This window comes from Opisthocomus hoazin, chromosome 1 (assembly GCF_030867145.1).
Source record: "Opisthocomus hoazin isolate bOpiHoa1 chromosome 1, bOpiHoa1.hap1, whole genome shotgun sequence".
NCBI classification, from domain to species: domain Eukaryota; kingdom Metazoa; phylum Chordata; class Aves; order Opisthocomiformes; family Opisthocomidae; genus Opisthocomus; species Opisthocomus hoazin.
In genome coordinates, this window is record NC_134414.1 from 9,808,296 (window position 1) to 9,831,529 (window position 23,234).

Genomic DNA, 23,234 nt, shown 5'->3' on the forward strand with positions numbered 1-23,234 from the left:
TGCCAGAGTTGTTGTAGAAAACTTCTCCATTTAGGATCACTTTAAGGTCTAAAGCAGATGTACCTGGAGTAGTAGAGTGAAGTATTCAAAGCAGTATGTGATGTTTCTAGCAGCAATAAAAAAATTATTCTTCAGAAGGCACCAGACAGGCTTCTGTACACAGTTCAAGTGTAGTGGACTTTTGCAATGGCTGTAGGACTGAATGCAAATACTTGTATTTGCTTCTGAAGAAATCCTCTATGAACATATGGGAGACAACATTCTTGTTTCATGTTTTAGCTGAAGTGAGTCAGAGCAAATCAAACAAAGCAAAGAACAGCTGGGTGAGCAATGTTAATAAAGAAGTCTTTGTGCCACCAGAACTACATGGAATTGTGGAACATCAAGAAGAACGGCTGAAATCTCATTCAAGGTAAGCTGTCTGTTTAATCACAGTTGGTATGTACACATCAGGACTGGTGAAACTCGTGAGCTCTGAGTTCCATCCAAAATATTGTACTTTCCTCTTATTTCAAAGATCACCGAATGTTTCCTCAGAATTGTCCAAGGAATCCATGCATGTGAAAGGCTGACAAATCATAGAATTATAGAATGGTAAGGGTTGGAAGGGACTTTAAAGATCATCTGGTTCCAACCCCCTCTGCCATGGACAGGGACATCTTCCACCAGACCAGGTTGCTCAGAGCTCCATCCAGCCTGGCCTTGAACGCTTCCAAGGAGGGGGCAGCCACAGCTTCTCTGGGCAACCGGGACCAGTGTTTCACCACCCTCATGGTGAAGAATTTCTTCCAAATATCTAATCTAAATCTGCCCTTTTTTAGCTTACAGCTGTTCCCCCTTGTCCTATCACTACGCACCCTTGTGAAAAGTCCCTCTCCATCCTTCCTGTAGGCCCCTTCAGGTACTGGCAGGCTGCTAAAAGGTCACCCCGCAGCCTTCTCTTCTCCAGGCTGAACAGCCCCAACTCTCTCAGCCTGTTCGCGTAGTTGTTCATTGTTAATTGTTGTGCATTTGAATGCAGAACAATTTTTGGCGTACCTCTTGAAGGAAAAAAGTTGTCAGTGGTGTGTAGAATGGTGGCACACACGTTCTTGTATCACAACGTAGTCTGGTTCCCAGAAGTGAGACCAGGAATTTCTGGTTAGAGTGGCTGGCCACAATGAGTCCTCTGTAGTTATAGACGGACAATAACCTCTGCGTCTCTTCATGCAGTCACTCAGGGAGACCAGACTGTTGATTCAGAATTTTAAACTTCGATGATACAAAGAATCAGAGACTGAGAAATTGCTCTTTAGAATTTTCCAGATTTTTGGGAGCACAGTTTAAGACCTCTGAGACTTTTTTTAAGCAGACCAAATGTATTTCAGGAGGATCTTCAGATGATTGCAGAAAATAAGTCAGATTCTACCAACAAAGATAAATGCCTTTCTGGAAGGGAGAGGCTTCCATTCAGAGTAAGGGCAGGATGGTCGGCTTAGGTATGCCGCAGTGGCTGTAGTTGTTGCAGGAAAGATGGATGATAAGCAGAACTACAGAGGATTTTGTATTACATTGCTCTATCCCAAGTCTGTAAACATCCCAAACAGCTCCATTTTGCTTTGAAATATACCAAGTTGGTTTCTGAGACACACACACGTGTCTCCTCTTTAAAATACCTACATGTAGTGATTCATTGGCTTGTGTGAAGAGCTTTCTAAAAGCCTGCATTTGAGAAGGAGAGTGGTGATCTCTTAGCTGGGGTGACAACAGGTGGAAATGTCTTTACGTAGCCAGATTCCTCAGCACCACTGAGGAAACAAGAACCAGGGTGTAACACAGCTATTGTTTGTGCTTCCAGTGCACAGAGTGAGGTAAGAAGCAGAGATACTTCTTAGGGCGACTTTTATTCTGGCTGTGCCATTGATCAGCACTGTAACCTTTCACTTTCTTGTCTGTTTTCCAAGTCCTTCTCTGTACGTCTGTTTTTTCTTTGCAGCAAGGCTTGTCTCCTCCTAAGCATTTGTACAATATCTAGTAGCAGTTGAATCTTTCACTTTCGTGGTCTGCAAACTGGGCACGCACGGTCATGATGAATGGCACCAAAGGTTGGTGTAAGTCTTAACAACTCTGGCTTGCATTACTGGTCGGTCTTATCATTTACATATCATTATCAGGGAACTCAAATGGGTATTTGTCTTACCCACATCTGACATACTGCTGAAAAAGGTCAAATAAACTGCTTTGTTATAGACCTACCAAAAAATGAAGTTGTACAGTAAGGATAATAAAGGTTGCTTAGGTTTTACCTTCAGGAGATTGTTATGGAGTTACTTATTTTAGACAGCACAAGACATGCTGCTGATTAATATATCTTTTAAAATATTTTGCACGTCATCTTGCACATCAGGAAAAGATGATGATACTTTAAAAGTAGTACAGCCTTATAATGTTATTTACCGTTACAACTCCACAGATTGTGTGTGATTGATAGAGCAATACATTCCATAAACTGCCAGGGAAGACTCTTCAAAAACATGTAACAAGGTTTAAGAACATGTAAAAATTGTTTGAAATATGACCAACTTGATTGTAGTCTTTAACTTGAGGTGATTTGATGACTGATTTCAGGTCGTACCCATGCAAAGCTTGATAATTATTGTCCAGGACCCTTTCCTGCCCTCTGCTCCAAATTGTGCCAGAAGTTAATCAGCCCGTATGCCTTGCACATGTGTGCTCATGCTCTCACCAGTAGCTCAAGATCTTCCCTCTAAAGCAAGCTCACGCAGTCCAGGGTTTCTGAGATCATAAGTTGCAAGTGGACCTTAGGATCTATAATATGGGGCTGGACACTTACTTGTGTTTACTTTCATAAATACTTGATTAGATGTCTCGGACTATTGGCTGCTAAAATGTGAGAAGCTGAAGCAAGCAAACATGGCAGGACTATGTGCAATTCTTTGCTTGCAATTTCAGTATGGGCTTATTTCGCTATGACTGATTAGTGTACACAGCATTGCACGTGGGAAATTGCAGGAGGCACCATACGTTTTTAAAACGCTCCTTTCTGTTCCCTTAATACTGGACTTTCAATGAGACTGGTCTGACATGGCTGCAGACCTGTCTGTAATGGCAGCAGCTGATGGGGGATTGAGGGGAAGCACAGAGCTGGGAAAGCAATAACCCTACCATTTGGGGTGGGAAGGGACAGCCTAGATACTACAGACATTTAATTTGGTTGTTAGGGTAGCAGCGCTGCAAGGAATTAATTTCCGTTGATTCTTCCTCTTGCAACGCAATAGTCGCAACATGGCTAGAACGGAGAGGGTGAAACGGAGTATTGTCCTGGAGCTTGGGGTCGCATAAAGGGAATTCACAGCTTCTGGTGTCCAAATGCTACATGTCATTCAGCCACCTGGACTCCTAAAATGTTTTAAGGTGCTACTTTAAGGGTAGGTTTGTGGGAGTTTTGGATTTTTTGTTCTTCCTCCACTTCTTCCTCTAAGAGTGGGCTTCAGGCCAGCACTGGCTTGCAGGCTTTACATAAACTGAACAGCTGTTAACCTGAGGATTGGGACCAGAAGATATGTGATAACAAATTACCCTGACCTTTTTTTCCTGGATCCTATTCTTAAACAAAAGCAATTCTTAGTGAATGAGAAGGTGGCTCAGTTTTGGTAGGTCTGTGAACTGCTGAGTGTCAAACCCAGCCCTGGGGCCAGCTGCTGTTGAGTCAGGGTCCTGGTACATTAGGTGGATCAGAAATCAGCCCGCAACTACATTCTTAAAAACAGCAGTGATCTTCATCCTCCACTCCCTAAATATCTAAATTCAGTAATGAAACTACGAACACTTTTTTTCTTGGGTGTTATATCACTGTGGTACTGTTCTTGCATACCATAGCCTTTACAGGCCAGGTGTGTGAAGCATCTTTGAAGGCACAGAACAAGTTTTCATAGGGTGACTCAGACTGTCAATATTGGCTCTGTTCAGTGATACCATCTGTCTATATGCTGACTCTCAAAAAAGGGCGATGTTAAAGGGGTTTTATCTTTCCAATTAAGACTTGTAGGTTGTTTTCTTCCCTAGGCTAGAAAATATTTATAGCCTAGGTTGACCAGGTGACAAGTGTGGCTCCTAGAGTTCTCCATGGTGAAAATATACACAAAAGCCCTAATTCTTAAATTCCATGTAACTTTTCTGGAATAATAGGAGTGCTGGGATACCTAGAGGAGGACGTTTTTATGGAGCACTCTTAAATTGCACAAGTTTTACTCACACCAAGTTCTCTGCCCTTCAGGATGAGCCCAGGAAAGCTTATTTTTTTGAATGGGAGGCCATTTCTGAGTAGACTGTATTGACAGTGCCTGCAGATCTGTAACCCCTTTCTCCAGCTCTGCTCCTGCCTTCGCCTTGTTGCCTCTTGTTCCTGTCCGGTGCCGTCCAGTCTGTAGGGAGTTTGGGCCTTCGTTGTGGTTCTCTGCACTTTGTTTCGCTGAACTGCAGTGCAGGAATTTTTTAATCTGGGTGTATTTATCGGCTTGGCTTCTTACACTCTCTTAGATTAGCCTTGTGAACGCAGCGTATCTGGGAACTGTTTGTTCAGTTTTCCCATCTATATGGGGCGAGGGTAAACTCATATTTTCAGACCTTTTGTTGTGAAATCTAGTTATAGGATCCTGGGTGTGGTTTTTTCTCTACCTTACGTTTTCTGTAGAGCAAGGTTTTCAATAGGTAATGCCAAATTAACTTTTTAATTATTCTATGGTAAGTCTGAAGTAGCATTGTGTTAAAATATTGTGGGATTCTGTGTGTTCAATGAGACTTAAAGTTACCTCCCCACCTGTAAAAACTGCAAACGGAGGAATGTCTTATCAGTTCCTTGCAGCTGAGGGTACATAACAGTATTTTCCTTGTTTAAAATGAGGGAAGGGTTGAAGCATTCATGACCTAGACCTTTAAAAAAAAAAAAAAAAAATCACATTTGTTCTTTTGGGTAGCAGATGGTATAGATGAGACACAAAGTGTGCTCATAAAAACAAAACCTCAAGTTCTTACAAAAGCAAGAACACAAACTCCAGTTCAGCAGAACAAAGTTTCTTTAAATATATGTATTTTCAGACTTAACCTTAGTTTTAATACTTTTTTTTTAAACTGTAATGTGGAATGATATTTTTGAAAAGCAATTAGAAGTTGCAATATTGAGCTCTTTGAGAACTAGAAATTTTTTTTATTTATTTAGTATCAGAGAAGAATAGAAAGAACAATAATAATCTGTTATACCTGGTGTGTGCATATAGGAGGCTGCTGCAGTTACTGTTGAAATACGAGTAGTTTATTTCTTCACCCATGAGAGAGTTTCGATTACAAGATCAGCACATTCCTTAAGTTTGTATCGCTGTGCATGGTGGTATATTTCTTTAAGGTTGTGTTAAACCAAACGAGCAAGGAAGAGATACAGAAGTTTATAGCTCGGATTACAACAGGTATTTTTTTCCTAGCCTTATGTTCAGGCTGCTCAGTACTATGTCATCTTTATCTTCTCCATAATGGTGGTTTTCCATTTCCATTTACAATGGTCTCCCATTGTAAATTGTGAGTGATGTCACTTCTTAGATATGTTTGGCAGTTCAGAGGCTATCATCTCTCCTGGAGAAGATGAAAGTTGTTCTCAGCTGGGCAGACTGTTGCCAGTCACCTGATGGGAGAGATCTTTATTCAGGTGAGGAGGCAGCTCCTGTTTGAACCTAGAACTTAGTGAGAGCTGGGAGCTGTTTTCTTGTCCTGAGATACCACTTCTGCCCTGAAAAGCACTGTCTTGTGGCTCTGCTGCTTGCCAGTCAATATCTAAAAGTCTTTGCACCCATGCCAAAGATTGTTGACCAAAGAAATATTCAGTATTGTAATCTCCTTGTACATCTGTAGTGGGGGAAAAACCTGTAGGAGTTGCTTTCCTTCCTAGTCTGAAGTCATCTTTCCTACCTGGTGAATACTCATTTTTCCTGCCTTGTACTGTTTCCCCCATCCCCCAAATCATAAGCGTGTAAGGTGGTTAGTGCCAGCATTTTCTATATGAAGTTAAGATACTGAATGTGGTTGTTATATGAAGACCATATTTATATCCACATCTAACTTCCATCTTCAATAAACAAATGCTTTTTCATATCTGAGATGTTTAGATAAACTCAAATTATAAAAATCTGATTATTTTGGAAAAAAAACCCCTTATATTATTCTGCAGATAGATGAAATATTTCTTTATATAATGTAGGATCTATCTCTTCTAGCTGGGCTATGCTTAGTCAGGATCACAAGGAATAACTTCACTTATGCCATCAGACCACAGATTTTATAGATTTTAATTCCAAGAATAACTTATAGGCTGTGCCTCTGAGGGGATGTGTTGTCATCTGTGGCGTGTCACATCTTTGCTGTAGTGGTACTAGGGTTCCTCTGATTTTTCTGACCTGGACACTTTGCAACACTATTTTTATCAGACTTTTGCACCTCCCTCCACTTTTAGTTCAGTCCTAGAAGTTTAAATGTAGGACAAGGACGGAGACAGCAGCATTGATATTGTTTGGAGGGTGGCTATATTTACGTAAAGCTTGCTCAAAAATCTAAAAGATGTCAAAAATATGGTTTCTGACATGCCAAGTACAAGTTGTATTGAATACTTTAACAAGCAAAGAAATTTTTGCAAGGAAACAAAGCATCGAGAATATCCCCTTGATAGGAATTCCCCTTGAAAGGAGAAGGTTTGCTTCTAAATCTGATAAGAGGAGGCTAAATAAAAAACTTTAGGTGCCAAGATATTATATTTGAGTATGTATAAAGGAATCTCTGTTTTGCTTTTTGAAAAAGGCTTAATGACCTGTTTGCTGAAGTTATGTGCTGTTTCTTTGCAGTTCTAAACCAATAACCTCTGTGTTAAACCAAGCAGAGGAAAAACCTATGAAGACAGCAGTCTCGCCAGTAAAGGTATGATTGGTATTGAATATAGCAGAAGTTATCTTTTACATTTTGTGTGTTCCTTTGCTTCAGTGGTAAAGATAATTAAAGATTTGAGGAAGAAAGATATAAAATTGAGAAAAAAAGAGTATTTTTTGTTTCAGAGGGAGACGATGGAAACCACTGAACGTTCAGCACTGAAATGCTGTTCGGGCTATAATCAGTGGCTGGCTGTACTTGACACTGTTTCCAGTCTTTTCAGCCACTGAAAAGAATTATCTTGCTGTGTTCCGCTATCTGTAGAGTCATAGAAGTAGAGATAAAATGATTTAACTTGCAACAACTTGGGATTTTCAAGTAGCTTTAAGTGGTGGCTTATCTCTGCTGTTGGTGACCTCGGAAAGAACAGGATGAGGATATCACTACCAATTCTGATAGTTCCCTGGTTCATGTTGTTTAGGTTTTTTGTCATGTATCCAGTTTAAGAGGCATGCTTACAGATTCTTTGCTGCCAGGGTAGTGAGGCAGAGGAAATCCCTGCACTTCCATTTATTTTGTCAAGACTGTACTGATAGAGCAGTTTGACTGCAATTATAATGTCCATTCCTTTTTAGCAAAGGAGAAATCCATTTAATTCCACTGCATCAGGTGACAACTTGAACAGCGAGGAGTCAGAAAACAGACCAGCTATTCTACCTCAGCTATCAAATAAGGGTAAATATACTTATTTAGCGTATGACTGAATTTGTTGGAGGTTTATATGGAAATTATTTGTAATTTCATTGCTTGTTTTTGTAAGATATCAAACCCTGTTTTACCTTAACTGCCTGGAGTTAACAACTACTTGATTTCAAACCCCATGTAAAATATGAATATACTCAGGAAATAGCTGTTTACATGAATAAATGGGTTTTGCTTCCTGTCTTTTACTCACAGTTCTAGTCAGTATTAAGCACTCCATCGGAGAGAGCTGTTTGTCCTGAACTGCTGTTAAGAGAAACAAGAAATTTCCTTGAATGTGGCATAGCTGTCTTCATGAGCTTCCCGTCATTGCTGCTGTCGGCTTCATGGAAGAAGCCTAACTCTCTTTGATCTTTATTTTTTTTCCTTTATGCTCTCAGTCCGGTGTATTTTCGAATACTCCCTTTCCTGCAGTATTCTCTGCAAGCAAGTAGACGAGTGATGATCTATCACAATACAGGCAGTTGAATTTATAAGCTCACATGTGGAAATTACTCTCCTGTCTCTGTTATGAAGCTTGCCAACAGGCAGAAAGAAGGACTTGCGCACTGGGAATAAAAAAAAATTCGTCTCCCTACTGGGAGATCACTTCTGCATTTTACCTTGCTCCCTATGAACATGGCAATAGCCTGCTTCCATTTCGGTAGGCTGCTGTTTATGTTCTGAACCTGAAAAGGTGTGTGCATATTGAAAAGCTGCCCTTCCCTGCAAAGTTTGTCCCTTGCAGGAATAACGTTGATCAAAAATTTGGTGTGCTCTCTCTTTGGAATCATCACATAGTTAGCTTTTCTAGAAGAAGAAATAACTGCAGGATTTTCATCTGTTAAAACTTCTGTTACATACAAATGAAACCAACACCTATGTTGAATCTCCTCCTGTGTCTTGCTGCAATTGTTTTAAATAAACCAATATAATTGCTGCAGAGTCCAGATAGGCACTGTTATACTCCTCTGTATATGCAGATGAATGTCAGGTAAACTTATGATTTTTTTTTTTTTTTCTCCGTGTATGTCTTCCAGAAATTTTGTCACCCTCAGAAGAAAGCCAACCTAAACCAACCTTGCAAAATGATGAAACAGAGAAACAGAAGAAGCCTTCTGTAGAACCTGCTGATGAGTCACAGAAAGGACTAGTTAAGCGTCCTGTCCCAAAAGCTAGAAAATTAATTCAAAAAGCAACCGATCCTGTGTCACAAAGAGAAGACACTGTTCCAAAGCCAGCCAAGCGAACTGAGAGGATTAATGGCACTGGTGCACCACCCAGGGGCATTCTGAAGCGCAGCTCAAGTTCAAGTTCCACTGACTCAGAAGTTCGTGTTAGCCAGATGTTTGATGTTCAGAAGAAGAATGGTCTTCCTACTGCAACTATTTTTGAAGGAGAAGCTGAGAATTCCTCTCTTAGGGAAGAAGCAGATGACTCCACACACATTTCACTGGAAAAACTGAAACAAGTGAGGTTCTCATCTAGCACAGGTAAAGAACCTCTGCAAAGCCCACAGCTACACCACGGTAGAGAAACAGGAGAGTTTGATTTGTTAGAATCTGATGAAATGAAGAGTAGTGGAAGTGATGCTATTAGATCAGATTCACATGGGAACAATCACATTTCTCCTGTCAAGCCTCTGGGAACCCATTCATCAGCTTTACAACTGAAAGCAATAGATGGCTTACAAGAAGGTTCCTCGGCATCTGGCCCTTGTGACACTAGTAGACCTGTCTTCCTGGTTAATGAAACCTTGCAGATGAAGACAGTTACTCCTAAGAAACTTGAAACTCCACAGAAGCCCTCCAACAATGTCCTGCCAAGTAGCCAGAATGAACTGAGTGTTGATGGGAGACGTGAAAATAAATCCAACCAGTTACCGAGCCAGGAATCGAAGTCACACACAAACTTTACTGGTAAGAGACGAATAGGAGGGAAGAACAGGATGCAGTAGCATATAGCATGTCTTCATTAATGTTTAAATCACTTGTATTGATGAACACCTAAGAAACTGAAATAGTAGGAATGTGCTACTGCAGAATTAAATTCTAAATCATAGAATGCTTTGGGTTGGAAGGGACCTTTAGATGTCATCTGGCCCAACCCCCCTGCAGTGGGCAGGGATCTCTTCAACCAGATCAGGTTGCTCAGAGCACTATCCAACCTGGCCTGGAATGTTTCCAGGGATGGAGCCTGCACTGCCTCTCTGGGCAACCCATGCCAGTGTTTCACTACTCTGATTGTAAAGAATTTCTTCCTTGTATCCAGGCTAAAATCACTAAAAAAAGAAATCACTTTTTTATATTTTAACGTTCTAACGTAGTCAATATTTTTTAGAGGATATTCTATTGGTATTCTTACAAATTAACAATCAGATCAGAGCCTGGATAGGCGCCTTTATTGTGGATGACAAAGGTGAAGTGATGGCATTTGGATAAAATTCCTGTCATAAGGCCTGGTTAGATCTGTCTGCACAGGAACTGAAGAATTTTTGGTGTACTGCTGTCGACTGTCCTTGGTAGTAATCCAGTTGTGACTTGGGGATTTGCTCATGGGACTAAACATAAATATGCTGCGTTGTCCCCACAGACCCAGCCCCCTCTTCAACGTAGCCATTTCCTTCAAAATGGGGATAACCAATCTTATCGGCTTGCACCCTCAAAAGTAATATGAGTGATCTTCCAGTAGGATATCTTGGGGCAGGAATTTATTTTGCACTCTATTGCCCGCAGTATGACTCTTTCCAAAAACACAAGGACAGAGAACTTTTCTCTGCTAACAGTTTAGAAGTATCTGAGAGTTTTTCAACACAGATTGGACATTTGTAGAGTAGTGTGTCCGATTCCTAACTCTGATAAGTTTGTTTACATTGTAGATGAACATCAGCTCTCTGCTAAGACAGAAGCACATGAGGTGTCAAATACCAAGCCTACAAGCCTTCAGCAAGGTAAGCCTGATCTTGTTGAGGAGCGAGATGCTAAAACCACTTTCCAGCCTGACAAACATGCTGATGAACTTGTGAAAGTGGCCGGTGAATCTGTATCAAAAGTTTTAGATTGGTTTAAAAGAAGTTCCGGTGCTGAAGATGGGAAACATGTGTCGGCTAGATCCCAAGGCAGGGAACAACCCAAAGAGGAAGTGGATTTCTCAACCAGCACAGCAGTTCTTGCTACAGAGCACAGTGGGCCTAGTGTGGATGGAAAAACGGAAGTTACAGAAGAGTTACCCTTTAGAAAAATTAAACAACAGAATAGTATTTCACCTACATCATTTATTTCAGAAGATATACAGCTGATAAAAGAGAGGATGAAACCTAAGGAAGGGGAGGAGAACGAGCACCAAGATGACAAATCACTAACTGAAATTGACTGTACAAGAGTTCAAGAAAAAGAATGTGGTCAAGAAATCAAGCTACAAAATCAAAAATCAAATTTCTTTGAACATCAAGAACACAAGCCACTAGCTCAGAAACATGAATTGGAGAAGGCAATACGAGAAAAAAGAAGAATAAGGGAGATCAGAGCATTCTGGGAAAGGGATAAAACTATCCCCAGTCATGGAGAGAAAGAAGCTACTATCCATACTAATGCATCAGGCAGTGGTGCATTGAAAGGTCTCAGCAAAAGTGACAAAATAAACCCAACTGCAGTGCACCTACCTACTGGATCAGGTGATCAAAGCGAGAATACATTGAGAAATGCTGAACTAAGTTGTGCAGGCCAGGCTTCAAGGAATGAACATCAAAATTCTTTTGAGTCTGGACTAGGTCATGCAGTTGAAAAGCCAGAAAGAACACTTCTGTCTGATGGTGAAGTTCACGAACATACAGAATTGCCAAAATCCAATAACTTGCGGCCAAGAGTTGGTGCCACTTCAGCTTCCCCAGATAGAAAAGATGAGAAAGAAACACTGAAAGGAAAAGTTGCTGCTTCTTCCCAACAGAAGCCCAGCTTCCAGGCTTTGTCTTTAAAAGAAAAAATTAATGAAAAGTCCAAGAATCAAGTTTCAGATCCTTCCCAGTTCCAGAATTTGAGAAACTTCTGGGATACCGGAGTTAAATTACAGAGTAGCATTGATAGGGGAGATGTTTCATTGCCGAATAATACTAGCTCAACCTGTGAAAGAAAATCAAAGGGAGATGAAGGCAGAGATAATGTCAGCAAGCAAGAGTTAATTCAACAGCAAGCCCAAACATCTGAGAGAGAAAAAACACAGAAACTAGATTCTGTGGTGTGTGAACTGCCTCTCGGATCTCCTACCCTGAAAGGTGTGTGTCAGAATGTGACACACACAAAAAATACCGACTCTGTCCAGCTGGACAGAAAACCAGTTATTTCAAAACCCCAGGAAAAGGTGGATCTTCCAGAGCGAGAAGTTAAAGAATGCGTAGATAAAAGCGTTGTTTCAACAGAACATCATACTTCCATGCAGTTTCTCCAGTCACCTGGTGATAAATGTGCTTTAAAGGAGACAGCAGTAGATGACTGGCTATGCTTACCTACAGAAAAAGTGGAGAACAAGACTACTCCATTAGATATCAGTCTTCCTCAAGAGGAAGTTACAGAGACTGTGGATAAGGTGGTTCTGCCTAAAACTGAGCTTGATGTATTTAAATTAGGCCTAAAGAAGTTAGAAAAGGAAGCCTCTGAGATGTCATCTAGCTTGAACCTAAAAGAAAACATTTTGAAAGAGACAACTTTTCACTCAAATCAGTGCAAGGTCTTTGAAAGGACAGTAGAGCAGAGCCATAATATTTCTCCTGTTGATCAAAACCAAGAAATAAGCAAAAGCACAGGAAAAGTGAATGTGCCATCAGCAGATGAGCATGAAAACAAGAACAACCTCAGGAAACTGTTTAGGGAGTTTGAACCTTTCTGTCTACAACATCAGGCAGCAGACAAGGATGATACTCATGGGGGTTCTCAGAGGCCTCAAGCTGGTTTGCAGAACCTGCTCAGAGAAACCTCTGCATCTCAACCTTCTGAATATGGAACAGTGGGAATGAAAAAAGCAGATGATGCAAATAGTATCTCACAAACTATTTGTAGTGTAGAATCAGCATGGCCTGAAGATACTGGTCAGCCTAAAGAGGTCAGTGAAATCATAGAAAGATCTGTTGCCCCATCCAATGTCGGTGGCTTGAGTTCTGCTTTAGAGAAGCTGCTGAAGGAGGCCTCCGAAACACCGCCTCCGAAACCAAAATGTGCCATTACTACAGCACGGAGGACCGCTGAGGTGGAGGTCAAAAGCATGACCTATGAGCATGATGGCGACTTGCTGCAGGAAATTGGTGAAATTGGTGAAATCATAGAAAAATCTGTTGCCCCATCCAAGGTCAGTGGCTTGAGTTCTGCTTTAGAGAAGCTGCTGAAGGAAGCCTTTGAAACACCGCCTCCGAAACCAAAACGTGCCAACAGCACAGCACGGGGGACCGCTGAGGTGGAGGTCAAAAGCACGACCTATGAGCGTGATGCCGACTTGCCTCAGGAAATTGGTGAGACCATAGAGAGATCTGCACTGTCTGAGGCTGAATATGGAGTATTTGATGTTAATTTGCAGAAGCTACCCAAAGAGGTCTCTGAATCACCAGCTTCTGTGCTGGAAAATATGCATAAGAAAATGCAAGGTAAAATTCAGACTAGTCTAAGTATGCATGCTCCACATCAAGAAGAGAGAGATCATTTTCAAGAAATACAAGAAATGATAGAAAAAACTTCTGCTTCAAATGTTGCAAAATTCAATGAATTCAATAGCTCTTTAGAAAGACTTCGTCAAGAAGCATCTGAAGTCTCATCTCCAATATCCAAAGAGTTACATAAAGAAGAAAAGTTGGGGGGTCTTATGTCTCCATTACAAAAAGTGACTCTCTTCATGCCAGTGTCACGACCATATAATGCTTTAAGTAGCTGTCATACACAGATGAAGATAGCTATCAAAGGGGGAGCTCCAGAACAAAATATCAAAGCGTCAGTAAATGATCTTGCAGTAAGTGAAACTGAAGCTTCTCATCTTCCTAAAAGAAATAGAGCTATTAATAAAATAGAAGAGAGAAATATGGCTCCAGTTGATCTTCCTCCCTTGGAAGGAGAGGCCAGTATGATTGCAATTGAGCCATGTGACATAAACAAAAAAGGAAGGAGAGATGAAAGCACATCCTTAGATGTCTCTGAAAATAATTCAGAATTGAAAGCGCTGTTGAAATTCAGAAGAGCAAGCGCACCACTTAAAGATGAGAGCAACTGCCCCCAGCCAGAAGGACCTCAACTCTGCCTAACGTCTCAGCATGAGGATAATGAAGAGCAAGGGGACGGCTCAAATTTGGGGTCCAAGTTTTCAGATGAAAACTCGGATTCCCACTCCGGAACCGGAAGTTCAATTCGTGAGCCATTTGATTTCTAAAATTCATGGTGCTGGGTTGTTAAACATGGCTACGATTTTTCTTGGTAGCCAACTTCAAATATGTTAACCAAAAGCCTGTGTGATACTTATTTCTTAATTGAATGCTTTGGATATTTGTTTGGGAAGGATGGGAAGAACTGATTAAGTCCTTTAATTGGAAAGTGTTTCACAAACACGTACTACATGTGGGTAAGCCAAATTACCCATTTTGCTTCAGGGGAGTTCAGCAGCACGAATCAATCGCATCAATTTTCATGATTTACCCTTTTCTTCTTCCCCTGTGACGTGTCCTTAAAATTAATAACACTGTAACACTCAAAATCTGGTATTTCTTTTAAATATACTCGATTAAAAGAGGGGGGAAAAAAAAAAATCAGCGGCTGACTGAGTTCATTCTTTCATTTGACCAGCTGGTCTTCAAAGGTAAATGCTTGTCAGTGGAACAGCTGGATATAAAGACAACAGTGATACCCCATGCTATTTTAATCAACCTTGCTGCCTGTGGCCCTGGAAAGTGGCCACAGAAATGAAGTGGGCTGTTTGCTGGGATTCTTGTTATTTGGTTGAATGGCAGCTCTAGTCGATGTATAGTGTGTGATAGTCATCGAAGAGCTTAAGAGCTGCTGAGAGACTGGGAATGTTTTTCTTCACCTGGAGAATCAGAAATACGTGAAGTTTCCAGGGTCTGCCAACTGACTCTTGAGCTTGTTTTGAAAGTGAGATTCCAATGGAAGTCAGTGAAAACTCAAGACAAATGAGGAGAAATGAAACGTAATTTGTTTTTACCCATAATTACAGACAGCAGCACTGTAAGGCTTGGTTGGTTGGTGGATGGGGAGGAAGGTGAGGTAGGGAGAGAGGTTTTAGAGGTTTCTGAAGGAGGTCTGTCTTGATTCTGCCCCTGGGGAAAATTGCACAATTTTAGGGATCTAAATATCTCTATAGCTGGGTTTTTTTGGTTGTTACTCAAGTTTGAGACAAAATTACTTTCACCGGGGAGAAAATATAATGGAAAAATTTAGAGACGGAAAAAACTACAGCTGTGAACTTTTTTTTTGTTCTGATTCATAACAAGATGGTTAGAAAATGGCTAAAGTCTGAGTTTATCCTATATTGTTCTTACACAATGAAGTGCCATAATTGCCCCAAACCCCCTTATGAGTCAGTACAGACAGACGTACCTATGCAGGGCAAATCAAGATGCCTGCTTCTTCCTACTGATGGCTGAGAGAGTTGAGAGAGCAAATGGATACTTAAAATTAGACATTTGTTTATTTTGGATTTCTTTTGTAATTTCATTGAATGTTTACTGTGTCAAAATAGATTCTTGTGAGAAATCTGTGGCTGTTTTTTTAGTGACTTGCTTAAAAGGGCATGTCTGTGTGTGCAGTATTCATGTGTTTTGTCTCGTAACAGGTTCAGAAGAAGAATTAAACCCTGTTTTGATGGCTTTGAAAAGGAGTGCAGATAGGAAAATGCCTTCCAAAAGTCTAGAGGACATTCCATCAGCCACCTCAAGTGAGCACAAAGCTTGTGTGTGTCTCCCATGAACCCCAGTTCGGCTTAAACATGTTCATGCTGGGCTTCCGTATGGCTTTGCCAAGTAGCGTTTTTGTCTTTGTTTCTCAATAAGCCGTATGGAGCTTGTACTGTAGAACTGAATTCTTTCCTCATACAGTTTAGTTTTCAGTTCTTTGTCTTAACTTTGAAACAACACCGGTCTATAAAGCGGACATCTTCCAAAAATGCACTGTGTTAGTCTACGATGACTGTTTCTTGGATAGTTTTTCAGCAGTGAAAGTATTGACAACTACCCAAATCAGTAATGAGCAACAACTGCCATTGTTTCCTGGCTGCTCGCTTGTGTCAGATTAGTAGACAGTGGAACTATGAAAAAATCATTTTAGTTTAGTAGTCTCACCTGCATGTTCTAGCAGGTCATGCACTAAACTCAGTTTAAGATAATACAGTGAGACAAGATTGTACTTAAAAGTCACTCGACTTCCCTCTGTAGCCTCCTAGGATTGTTTTTAAATCATCATTTCTGTCTCCCTTCAGCCCTCAGTGTTCTCACGCTTATCTCGTGTCTGATGGCAAAGACATAAGCTGAACTTAATTTTGTAAACTGAAGTGTGGAGATGTAGATTTTGAAAGATGTTGGCTATTGTTGGCAAACTACTCTTCTAATACCACTCACGCTATTGCTTGCTTCTAACTAGTTTCTAGGTTTTAGGTATGCACTAACATTGTTGCAACAGCCCGCTGATGGAAACTGTCAACGTGAGACTGCTGCTTGGATGTAGGCATGATGTAGCGTGGGAAGTAGAAAGCACCTCTTGAATTTAACCATTCTCATGGCTCTGCTGGTTTATTGGAGTTTTCGTCCTCATTGCTCTGTAATTCTGTTGTTACCACTGCCATCCATTTTGTCATCCTGAACAGCAACTTTTCTAACTGTGTGTTACTCTTTTCCTGCACAGATAAAGGAAAAATAAATAATCCAAAGGAAGAATTAGCTCTTAGTGCTGAAGATGGTAAATATCTTTTGTGTCTGCATGGGAGTTTGTTTTTTCAATACCCTCTGTTTGCTAGTGAAGGATTTTTGAAACCAACAGTTGTGTTGCTCTTTTAGATTTGATTAACTTCAGCATGACTTAAATGCTTCTGTAGAATCTTGCTGTGTTGTTTTATTCTTAAGGAATATATGTATGTCCTGCTGTATCTGTAGGAACTGTGCCACCTGCCAGTGCGTTATTGTGGCCTTTGGTCATTCAGCCTACGAAACAGTTACTGAAACCATCGAGAGCTTTGAACATTAGCTCAGTTGAAGTGCTGGGCCTGGCTGACTAAATACCAAATTTGTTGGTTCACCTGGTGCATTATAATATGCAAGATGACTTTTGCTCACACAAAACCCCTTTCAGAATATGTCAGTTGAAAAGGAGCCTCTCTTACGATCCCCGTCTCAATCCAGCACAGCAGAATCACCGGGCAGTAGGTGAACTGCTAGATCAGCTACTGTTGCTGCCATCTGTAACGCACTGATGGATTGATCACTTGCTGTTCAATTCTTCTGTGTGCCTTTAGTGCATTGTGGCACTACGGTTTTAAGAAAGTTGCACATGGTTGCATTTATTGTCATTTTTTAGATGCTTTAAAGTATTTTGCATGTTAGTGGCCTATAGTTTAAACAATAGGACTGTAGTGTGGTAGGATGCCTGCAAGATCCAGTACATTAACAGGACTGAAGTACCATACTGCACTTTGATTTCAGACGGAGACTCCTACTGAAAGCGTGTTACATATTCAATATGGAACGTGTAGACACTTATCTCAAAAAGGGTGCGGGATTATGAGTTAAACTTATTAAGAGTGAAGTTTTGAAAAAATTTTGAAGTTTTTTGAAAATTTTGAAAAACAGAACAGGGCAAGCTCTCTTGAAAATACTCTTCATCTTTTCGCATTGCTTAGGCTTATACGCTCATGTTCCCTTTGCCATGGTCTAGCTCCTCAAAGGAGGACAGCAGTGCAAAACAGAAACCTGTGGGGTCTGGGGAAGTCAAACCCCCCCACGTATAAAATATATCGATGCTATTTATAACGTTGCAAAGCTGTTTGTGCTACTGAATGACTGTTGTCAATACTGCACTGAGCAGGTCCGAAACCTGATCAGCATCAAGAGAGGAGTGAAAATGCAGCTGGAAGTGAGTAACAGGATTCTTCCAGCAGACAATGGAGAGACTTCTCCACTGATTTTAAACTAACACATTACGAATCCGTTTTTATCTAACAACTAACAAGTTATACATCTGGACTAGATACTTGCTCAGTGGGGAAACTGCATGTAACTGCATATTGACAATAACTGATATGTTGAGCACTGTTTGAGCTTCAAGAGCAGAAACTTTGGAAAAGCTTAACTCACCTTGCAAAGAATTCTGTCGCATGCAGTGTTTCATTTTATGCAATAGACAAGTGCCGCTGTAGCTGGCTGTTTGTTACCAAATAATTCTGTTTTACAGCATTCAGTATTGGCACGTTTCACAATGCGTATCCAGTCCGAAGCTAGAGAGCTTTCATGTATTATTAAAAAGTAGGGTTAGAGCGTGGAAAATTCTGAGAATTGTGGGCTTACTGCAAACTGGATTTTTGCAAGGCCAGCTTGTGCAATTAAGCTCTGTACAGTGAAAGAACATAGAAGTGAAGTTCAGTAGAGGTATACACAAGTTGAAGAGATTGGCTGCAAAAAACTGCATCATTAATGAGATATGCATCTTATAAATAACTAGGAATGCTTGAAACTTCCTTGTTCGGCTCTAAAAATTGCTTGTTTTACACAAACGTTCCTTTTGCAATTAATTAGACTGGCTATATAAAAGAACAGAGTTTAGCTTGTAAACTGACTTCTTACCAAGAACCTTATGATGACTCTAATATCGATGATGGTACGGTTAGTGCGTGAGTGCACTTACCCTTGTTCTAGGAAGAAAATCTGGAAGGTAAACTGAAAATGTTTTCTTTATCGCATGTGATCAGAATTTGCTTGCAGCACCCAGGCTTGTAAATCATGTCAAGCGAAGTAAACATTCCTGCTCCTGGCAGACCAAGGTCTTTGGTCAGTGCTACAGGAGATGTCAAAGTAGATTGTCCTTCCTAGTGATAGCTTCTCTGAGCCTTATGGGGAGGGGCGGGGAAATTCTTGCATCCAAGCTGTGAACTGGTTGTGCACGTGCATGGATTTCATCTGAAGCTGTTTGTTTCTAACCATGTCCTGTTATGGAATATCACTGTTTTGATGTACAAACTTATTTTTGAAACCTTTTCAATTGCTGCTCTTCAGTTTCCACAGTGCCTGCACAGCCTGACAAGCTGTTTTCCAATCCTGAAAAACTCAAAGGACTTAGCAAGTCGGTACCATCATTCCTACAGGAAGAGGCAAGTTCCATCTCTGAAATGTCGTAACGGAACCTTCTGATTACTGTGGCGTTACACATTTGCCATATAGTGCTTTCTAGGGTCTGCCGAGTCAGTTTGCTCTCGGACCATGGCGTGGAGTTGAGCTGGTGATGTAGCAATCGGGAGATGATCCCAAACAATCTGTGGCTATTTAACCCTTCAAAAGCTGTAGGCCAGTAACCAGAGGTTTATTGTACAGCTAAACATACAGAGCATGTTTTATCTAGGAGATTGAAGACTAGTGAATGCTTGCTGGTATTCCCAAAGGCGATCTCTGTACTTAAACTAACAGGTTTTTTTTATCTTCAGAACAATTAAATTAATTTTTATCTTCAGCCAGTTAAAAACACTGGCACAGGTTGCCCAGAGAGGTGGTCAATGCCCCATCCCTGGAAACATTCCAGGCCAGGTTGGACAGGGCTCTGAGCAACCTCATCAAGTTGGAAATGTCCCTGCTCCCTGCCAGGGGGTTGGGTGAGGTGACTTTTAAAGGTCCCTTCCAACCCCAACCGTTCTATGACTCTGAAAGGCTGATTCGTGGATTTTGAATGAAACACTCTGACAAATACTTGAAAGCCGAAATACCACGTCATCAGTCTGGTCACCGTGAAAGGGGTTTGGGGGTGGTTCGTATTTATATTCTAAAAAATTGTCAGCACCCAATTCTGTTTATTCTGCCCTCCAAATTTATCTTTAAAATTGTGATTAGTCTCAATACTGTCTTGAGTTATCAAGCTCACAGATGGTGTATATCTATAAAAATAGCATCTATGTATACTGTGTGCTGGTTCTACTTCGGAGTTTATCATCACTGCAGTGCTACCTGGCCAATGTGAAACACAAAGCTAATGAAATGTAAACCTGGTAGAAATAACAGGTTAGGGAATAAGCATTCTAGACACCATGTAGTCATTGTGGTATTAACACTCATTTCTGTGTGTTAGTTCAGTTCTGGAATTATTTTAAAAACAATGAATTCTGATTATAACGTACTTTCTAATTAAAGAAGAAATACAACAAAATCTTTCTCTTGGAGTACCAGTGTCTTTTTTCTTCTGGCTAAAAGAGATAACAGCCTAAAAATTTAAGGGTTCTCTACTTGTGAATAGTGACAATATCCTATTAAATGTTTGGAATTAACTTAAAAAAAGTATCACATGTGTGACTGCATTCTGGAGGTATGCAGTCACCCCGGTGCTTAATAATTCCTTGTCTCTGAACTACCAGACATTCCACAAACCTCCACGAGAAGAGCTGTGACTGTTCCTGTAGAGAGAGCAGGCTTTGAGTGAATTAAGGACAGGGTTGAAAGTCAGCAGAACTAGGTTCAGTCCTGTCTCTCTGCTGACCTGCTGTGTGGACAGCAGCTGACAGGGTCTTCGGCAAACCATGTATCTTCCCTCTAGAAGAGGGCCTAGGATTTTCCTGTCTTTCAAGGAGTCCATGTAACGGGACTGATTATTCACACTGCGAACCTGTTACCTCACTCCCTGGCTTGATTTTGGAGAGTCCCACACAGTGCTCTCCAAAACAATTTTTCTCTCCAGGAGCCTCGCCCTAGGCAGGATGGACATCAGCCAGTCCTTACCTTTGGCCTCTGAACTGGGGAAAAATCCTGGTCTGCTTTTACTTAGCAGTATAGATGTAGCCAGAAAAGCTACAATAAAAGAATCTTTGTAGAGACTTACTCAAAATGCTGATGTGCTAGATATTTATGTCTATAAATATTCATTTTCTTAATGTGTGTAGAAATTGTTTACTAATCTTGCATTTGTTAGTAGATCTGTGACAGCAGTTCAAAACTGTGTAAAGGAGGGGGGAAGCCTTGTGAGGGATTCATGGGTAGAACACCGCACGGCGGTGATGCTTTCTACACCAGCTTGCACAGGAAGGTGCCAAAGCACGTGTGGGAAGTAAAGCATCGATTCTTTAGTACGGTAGTAGCACGGAGACAGAGCAGTGTTGTAAGCACGTGACCTGATAATGACCAAGTAAACCAAAACTGCAGCTCCCTGAGGCAAAAGCAGGGGCCTGCTTGCCCTCTTGCAAGAAAGGCTGTTTGCAACAGCTAGTCACTGTATCTGGTGCTGCTCTACTGTGCACGCTACCTTCGCTGTGTAACAGAAAGGGGCCGGTAAAAGACCTGAGCAGTATCACTTGTATAAGTTTATGCATGAGAGAGGGAAGTAGGTTGAGTGTTATTGTCCCAACAAAGTTAACTTTGTACTTTGTACTTGAGATTTAAAACCAAACAAACCTGGTTGCATTACTGCTTTAAATAATTTTCCATGTAGGCTTTCCATCGGAAAAATTCCCTTTCAACTTTTTCTAAGCGCATGACCCACTTTAAGAAACATTAATTACTCATGTTGCACTATAAGGGGATTTAAATTCAGGTTTTCTCCGAGTCCCAACCTGCATTAAAATTCTGTTTGTTTTTTAATGTTTCTTGTGACTACAAAGAACCTACACAGACTTTCTTTCTGTGATGTTTTTGTAGAGTGATGACAGAGAGACAGATACAGCATCAGAAAGCAGTTGTTCCCTTGGCAGAATCAAGAAGAGTCCCAGCTCTCTAACCAATCTTAGCGGCTCTTCTGGCATGGCCTCCTTATCCTCTGTATGTAAACCAAAGCCTTTTTAATGGCAGTTTGCTTCTGCTAATCCCTTCCATATTGTTTTGGCTCCCTTCTTACTCTTACGTTTCTTCCTTTGGCATCTGTCTCCTCCTTTCCCTCTCTGTTATGTGAACCCTTGCATGGAATTGCCTAAAAAACCCAAATTAAAATCAATTTTACTTTTCTTGTTTTCTAGTAATATACTGGAGCCTGTTCAGGACTCCACTGTGCCGCATACTCTAGAAACACTGAACAAAGAGGTGGCTTTTACCCTGGGAGCTAACATCTGTAGCTGACAGTAAAGATCAATTTACACAGAACAAACTTTTAGAAAAAGAGAAGGGGGGTAGGGGAGAAATAAGTGAAATAGAGATGGTATTGGTATGTGGGGTGCTAATTAAGTCAGTGAACTAGCTCACCAAAAGGCATTAATTTATGCAGACTTTACTGGGAAAAGGAGAATTTTGGAGAAGGATATTGAGACTAAAAACATTTGTACATCCTTCTCTTTCTACCTGTGTAGGGTTTAGTTTTGAAGTATGTTTTGTTTAGGCATCTAATTCAACCACAGACTTCATCACTGATCTTTTTGTCGGTGTTTTCAGAAGGCCTCTTGTCCTAAACTCTTAGGCTCTGCTTTCTGCAAGGAAGATCAGCTGAAGAGATAGATAAGTAGTATTTCAAGGATCTGATCACAGGCCTTCTCCAGATCCACAGCATCCTATCATTTTATTTCTTCTGTCTCAGTGCAATAAACACATTCACATTTTTTTTGTAGAAAACTTGGCCTAATGCCTTTTGTTTATAAATAACTTTCTTTTGTTAATCTGCTTGCTGAGAAGCTTGTGTAATAGTGTCCGTTACATTTTGTAATTACATCTACAAGAACACAATTGATTTCTTTACTGTCTGAATTCTGAGTGCAACTTCTACCCTAATCTTGAAGCATCTGGTGAAATGCAATGCCTGGAAAATTTTTCTCTTCTTGTATGATGCAGGTGAGCGGAAGTCTCATGAGCATCTACAGTGCAGACTTTGGCAATGTTGATGTGAAGGGGAACATTCAGTTTGCTATCGATTACGTAGAACAGCTGAACGAGCTCCACATTTTTATTTGCCAGTGTAAAGACTTGGCAGTGGCAGATGTTAAGCGACAGCGTTCAGACCCGTAAGTACAGAAGAATATATGTATTTCCTAATGGAAGTTTTTCTTTTAATGTGAAAATGAAAACTGATGTTTTTTTCCAATCCCTATAACCTGTTGGAGTAAACAACCCCATAAATAAACAAAGAGGCTATAACATGCTTTACGTGGTTTTCCAGTCTGAACTGAATACAGAATTGCCACTATAAGAACAACATGGGAAGCTCAAACTTTTAAGAATATGAAATTCTCGTTTAAAATTCAACTTTACTGGTGGTAAATCCTGCTTTGATAAGCTTTCAATGAGATTAGCGCCTGTAAATGTGGTATCTGGGCATACTGTAGTTAAATACTCTGTATCTGTATGCGCTGAGGAGACCTTTCAACAGATTTCCCCTGGTAGAAGAAGGTTAATGTTCCACTTTGGAAACTATTGTCATACTTCACCACTGCTGTTCTATTTCTTA

At 40.7% G+C, this 23,234-nt stretch overlaps 2 protein-coding genes across 3 annotated transcripts in view; one reads left to right on the top strand and one right to left on the bottom strand.

Moving 5' to 3' along the window:
• Nucleotides 1-23,234, bottom strand: part of CCDC83 (coiled-coil domain containing 83) — a 101,031-nt gene that overhangs the window by 69,012 nt on the left and 8,785 nt on the right. The gene's annotated exons all lie outside the window — the stretch shown is intronic.
• Nucleotides 1-23,234, top strand: part of SYTL2 (synaptotagmin like 2) — a 65,067-nt gene that overhangs the window by 35,635 nt on the left and 6,198 nt on the right. The window contains exons 4-14 of the mRNA XM_075416564.1: nucleotides 280-412; nucleotides 6,885-6,957; nucleotides 7,542-7,641; nucleotides 8,688-9,533; nucleotides 10,526-12,242; nucleotides 15,464-15,567; nucleotides 16,530-16,583; nucleotides 17,706-17,753; nucleotides 18,890-18,984; nucleotides 21,506-21,625; nucleotides 22,622-22,791. Coding sequence (XP_075272679.1) covers nucleotides 280-412; nucleotides 6,885-6,957; nucleotides 7,542-7,641; nucleotides 8,688-9,533; nucleotides 10,526-12,242; nucleotides 15,464-15,567; nucleotides 16,530-16,583; nucleotides 17,706-17,753; nucleotides 18,890-18,984; nucleotides 21,506-21,625; nucleotides 22,622-22,791 — 3,460 coding nt within the window. The remainder of the gene's footprint in view (nucleotides 1-279; nucleotides 413-6,884; nucleotides 6,958-7,541; nucleotides 7,642-8,687; nucleotides 9,534-10,525; nucleotides 12,243-15,463; nucleotides 15,568-16,529; nucleotides 16,584-17,705; nucleotides 17,754-18,889; nucleotides 18,985-21,505; nucleotides 21,626-22,621; nucleotides 22,792-23,234) is intronic.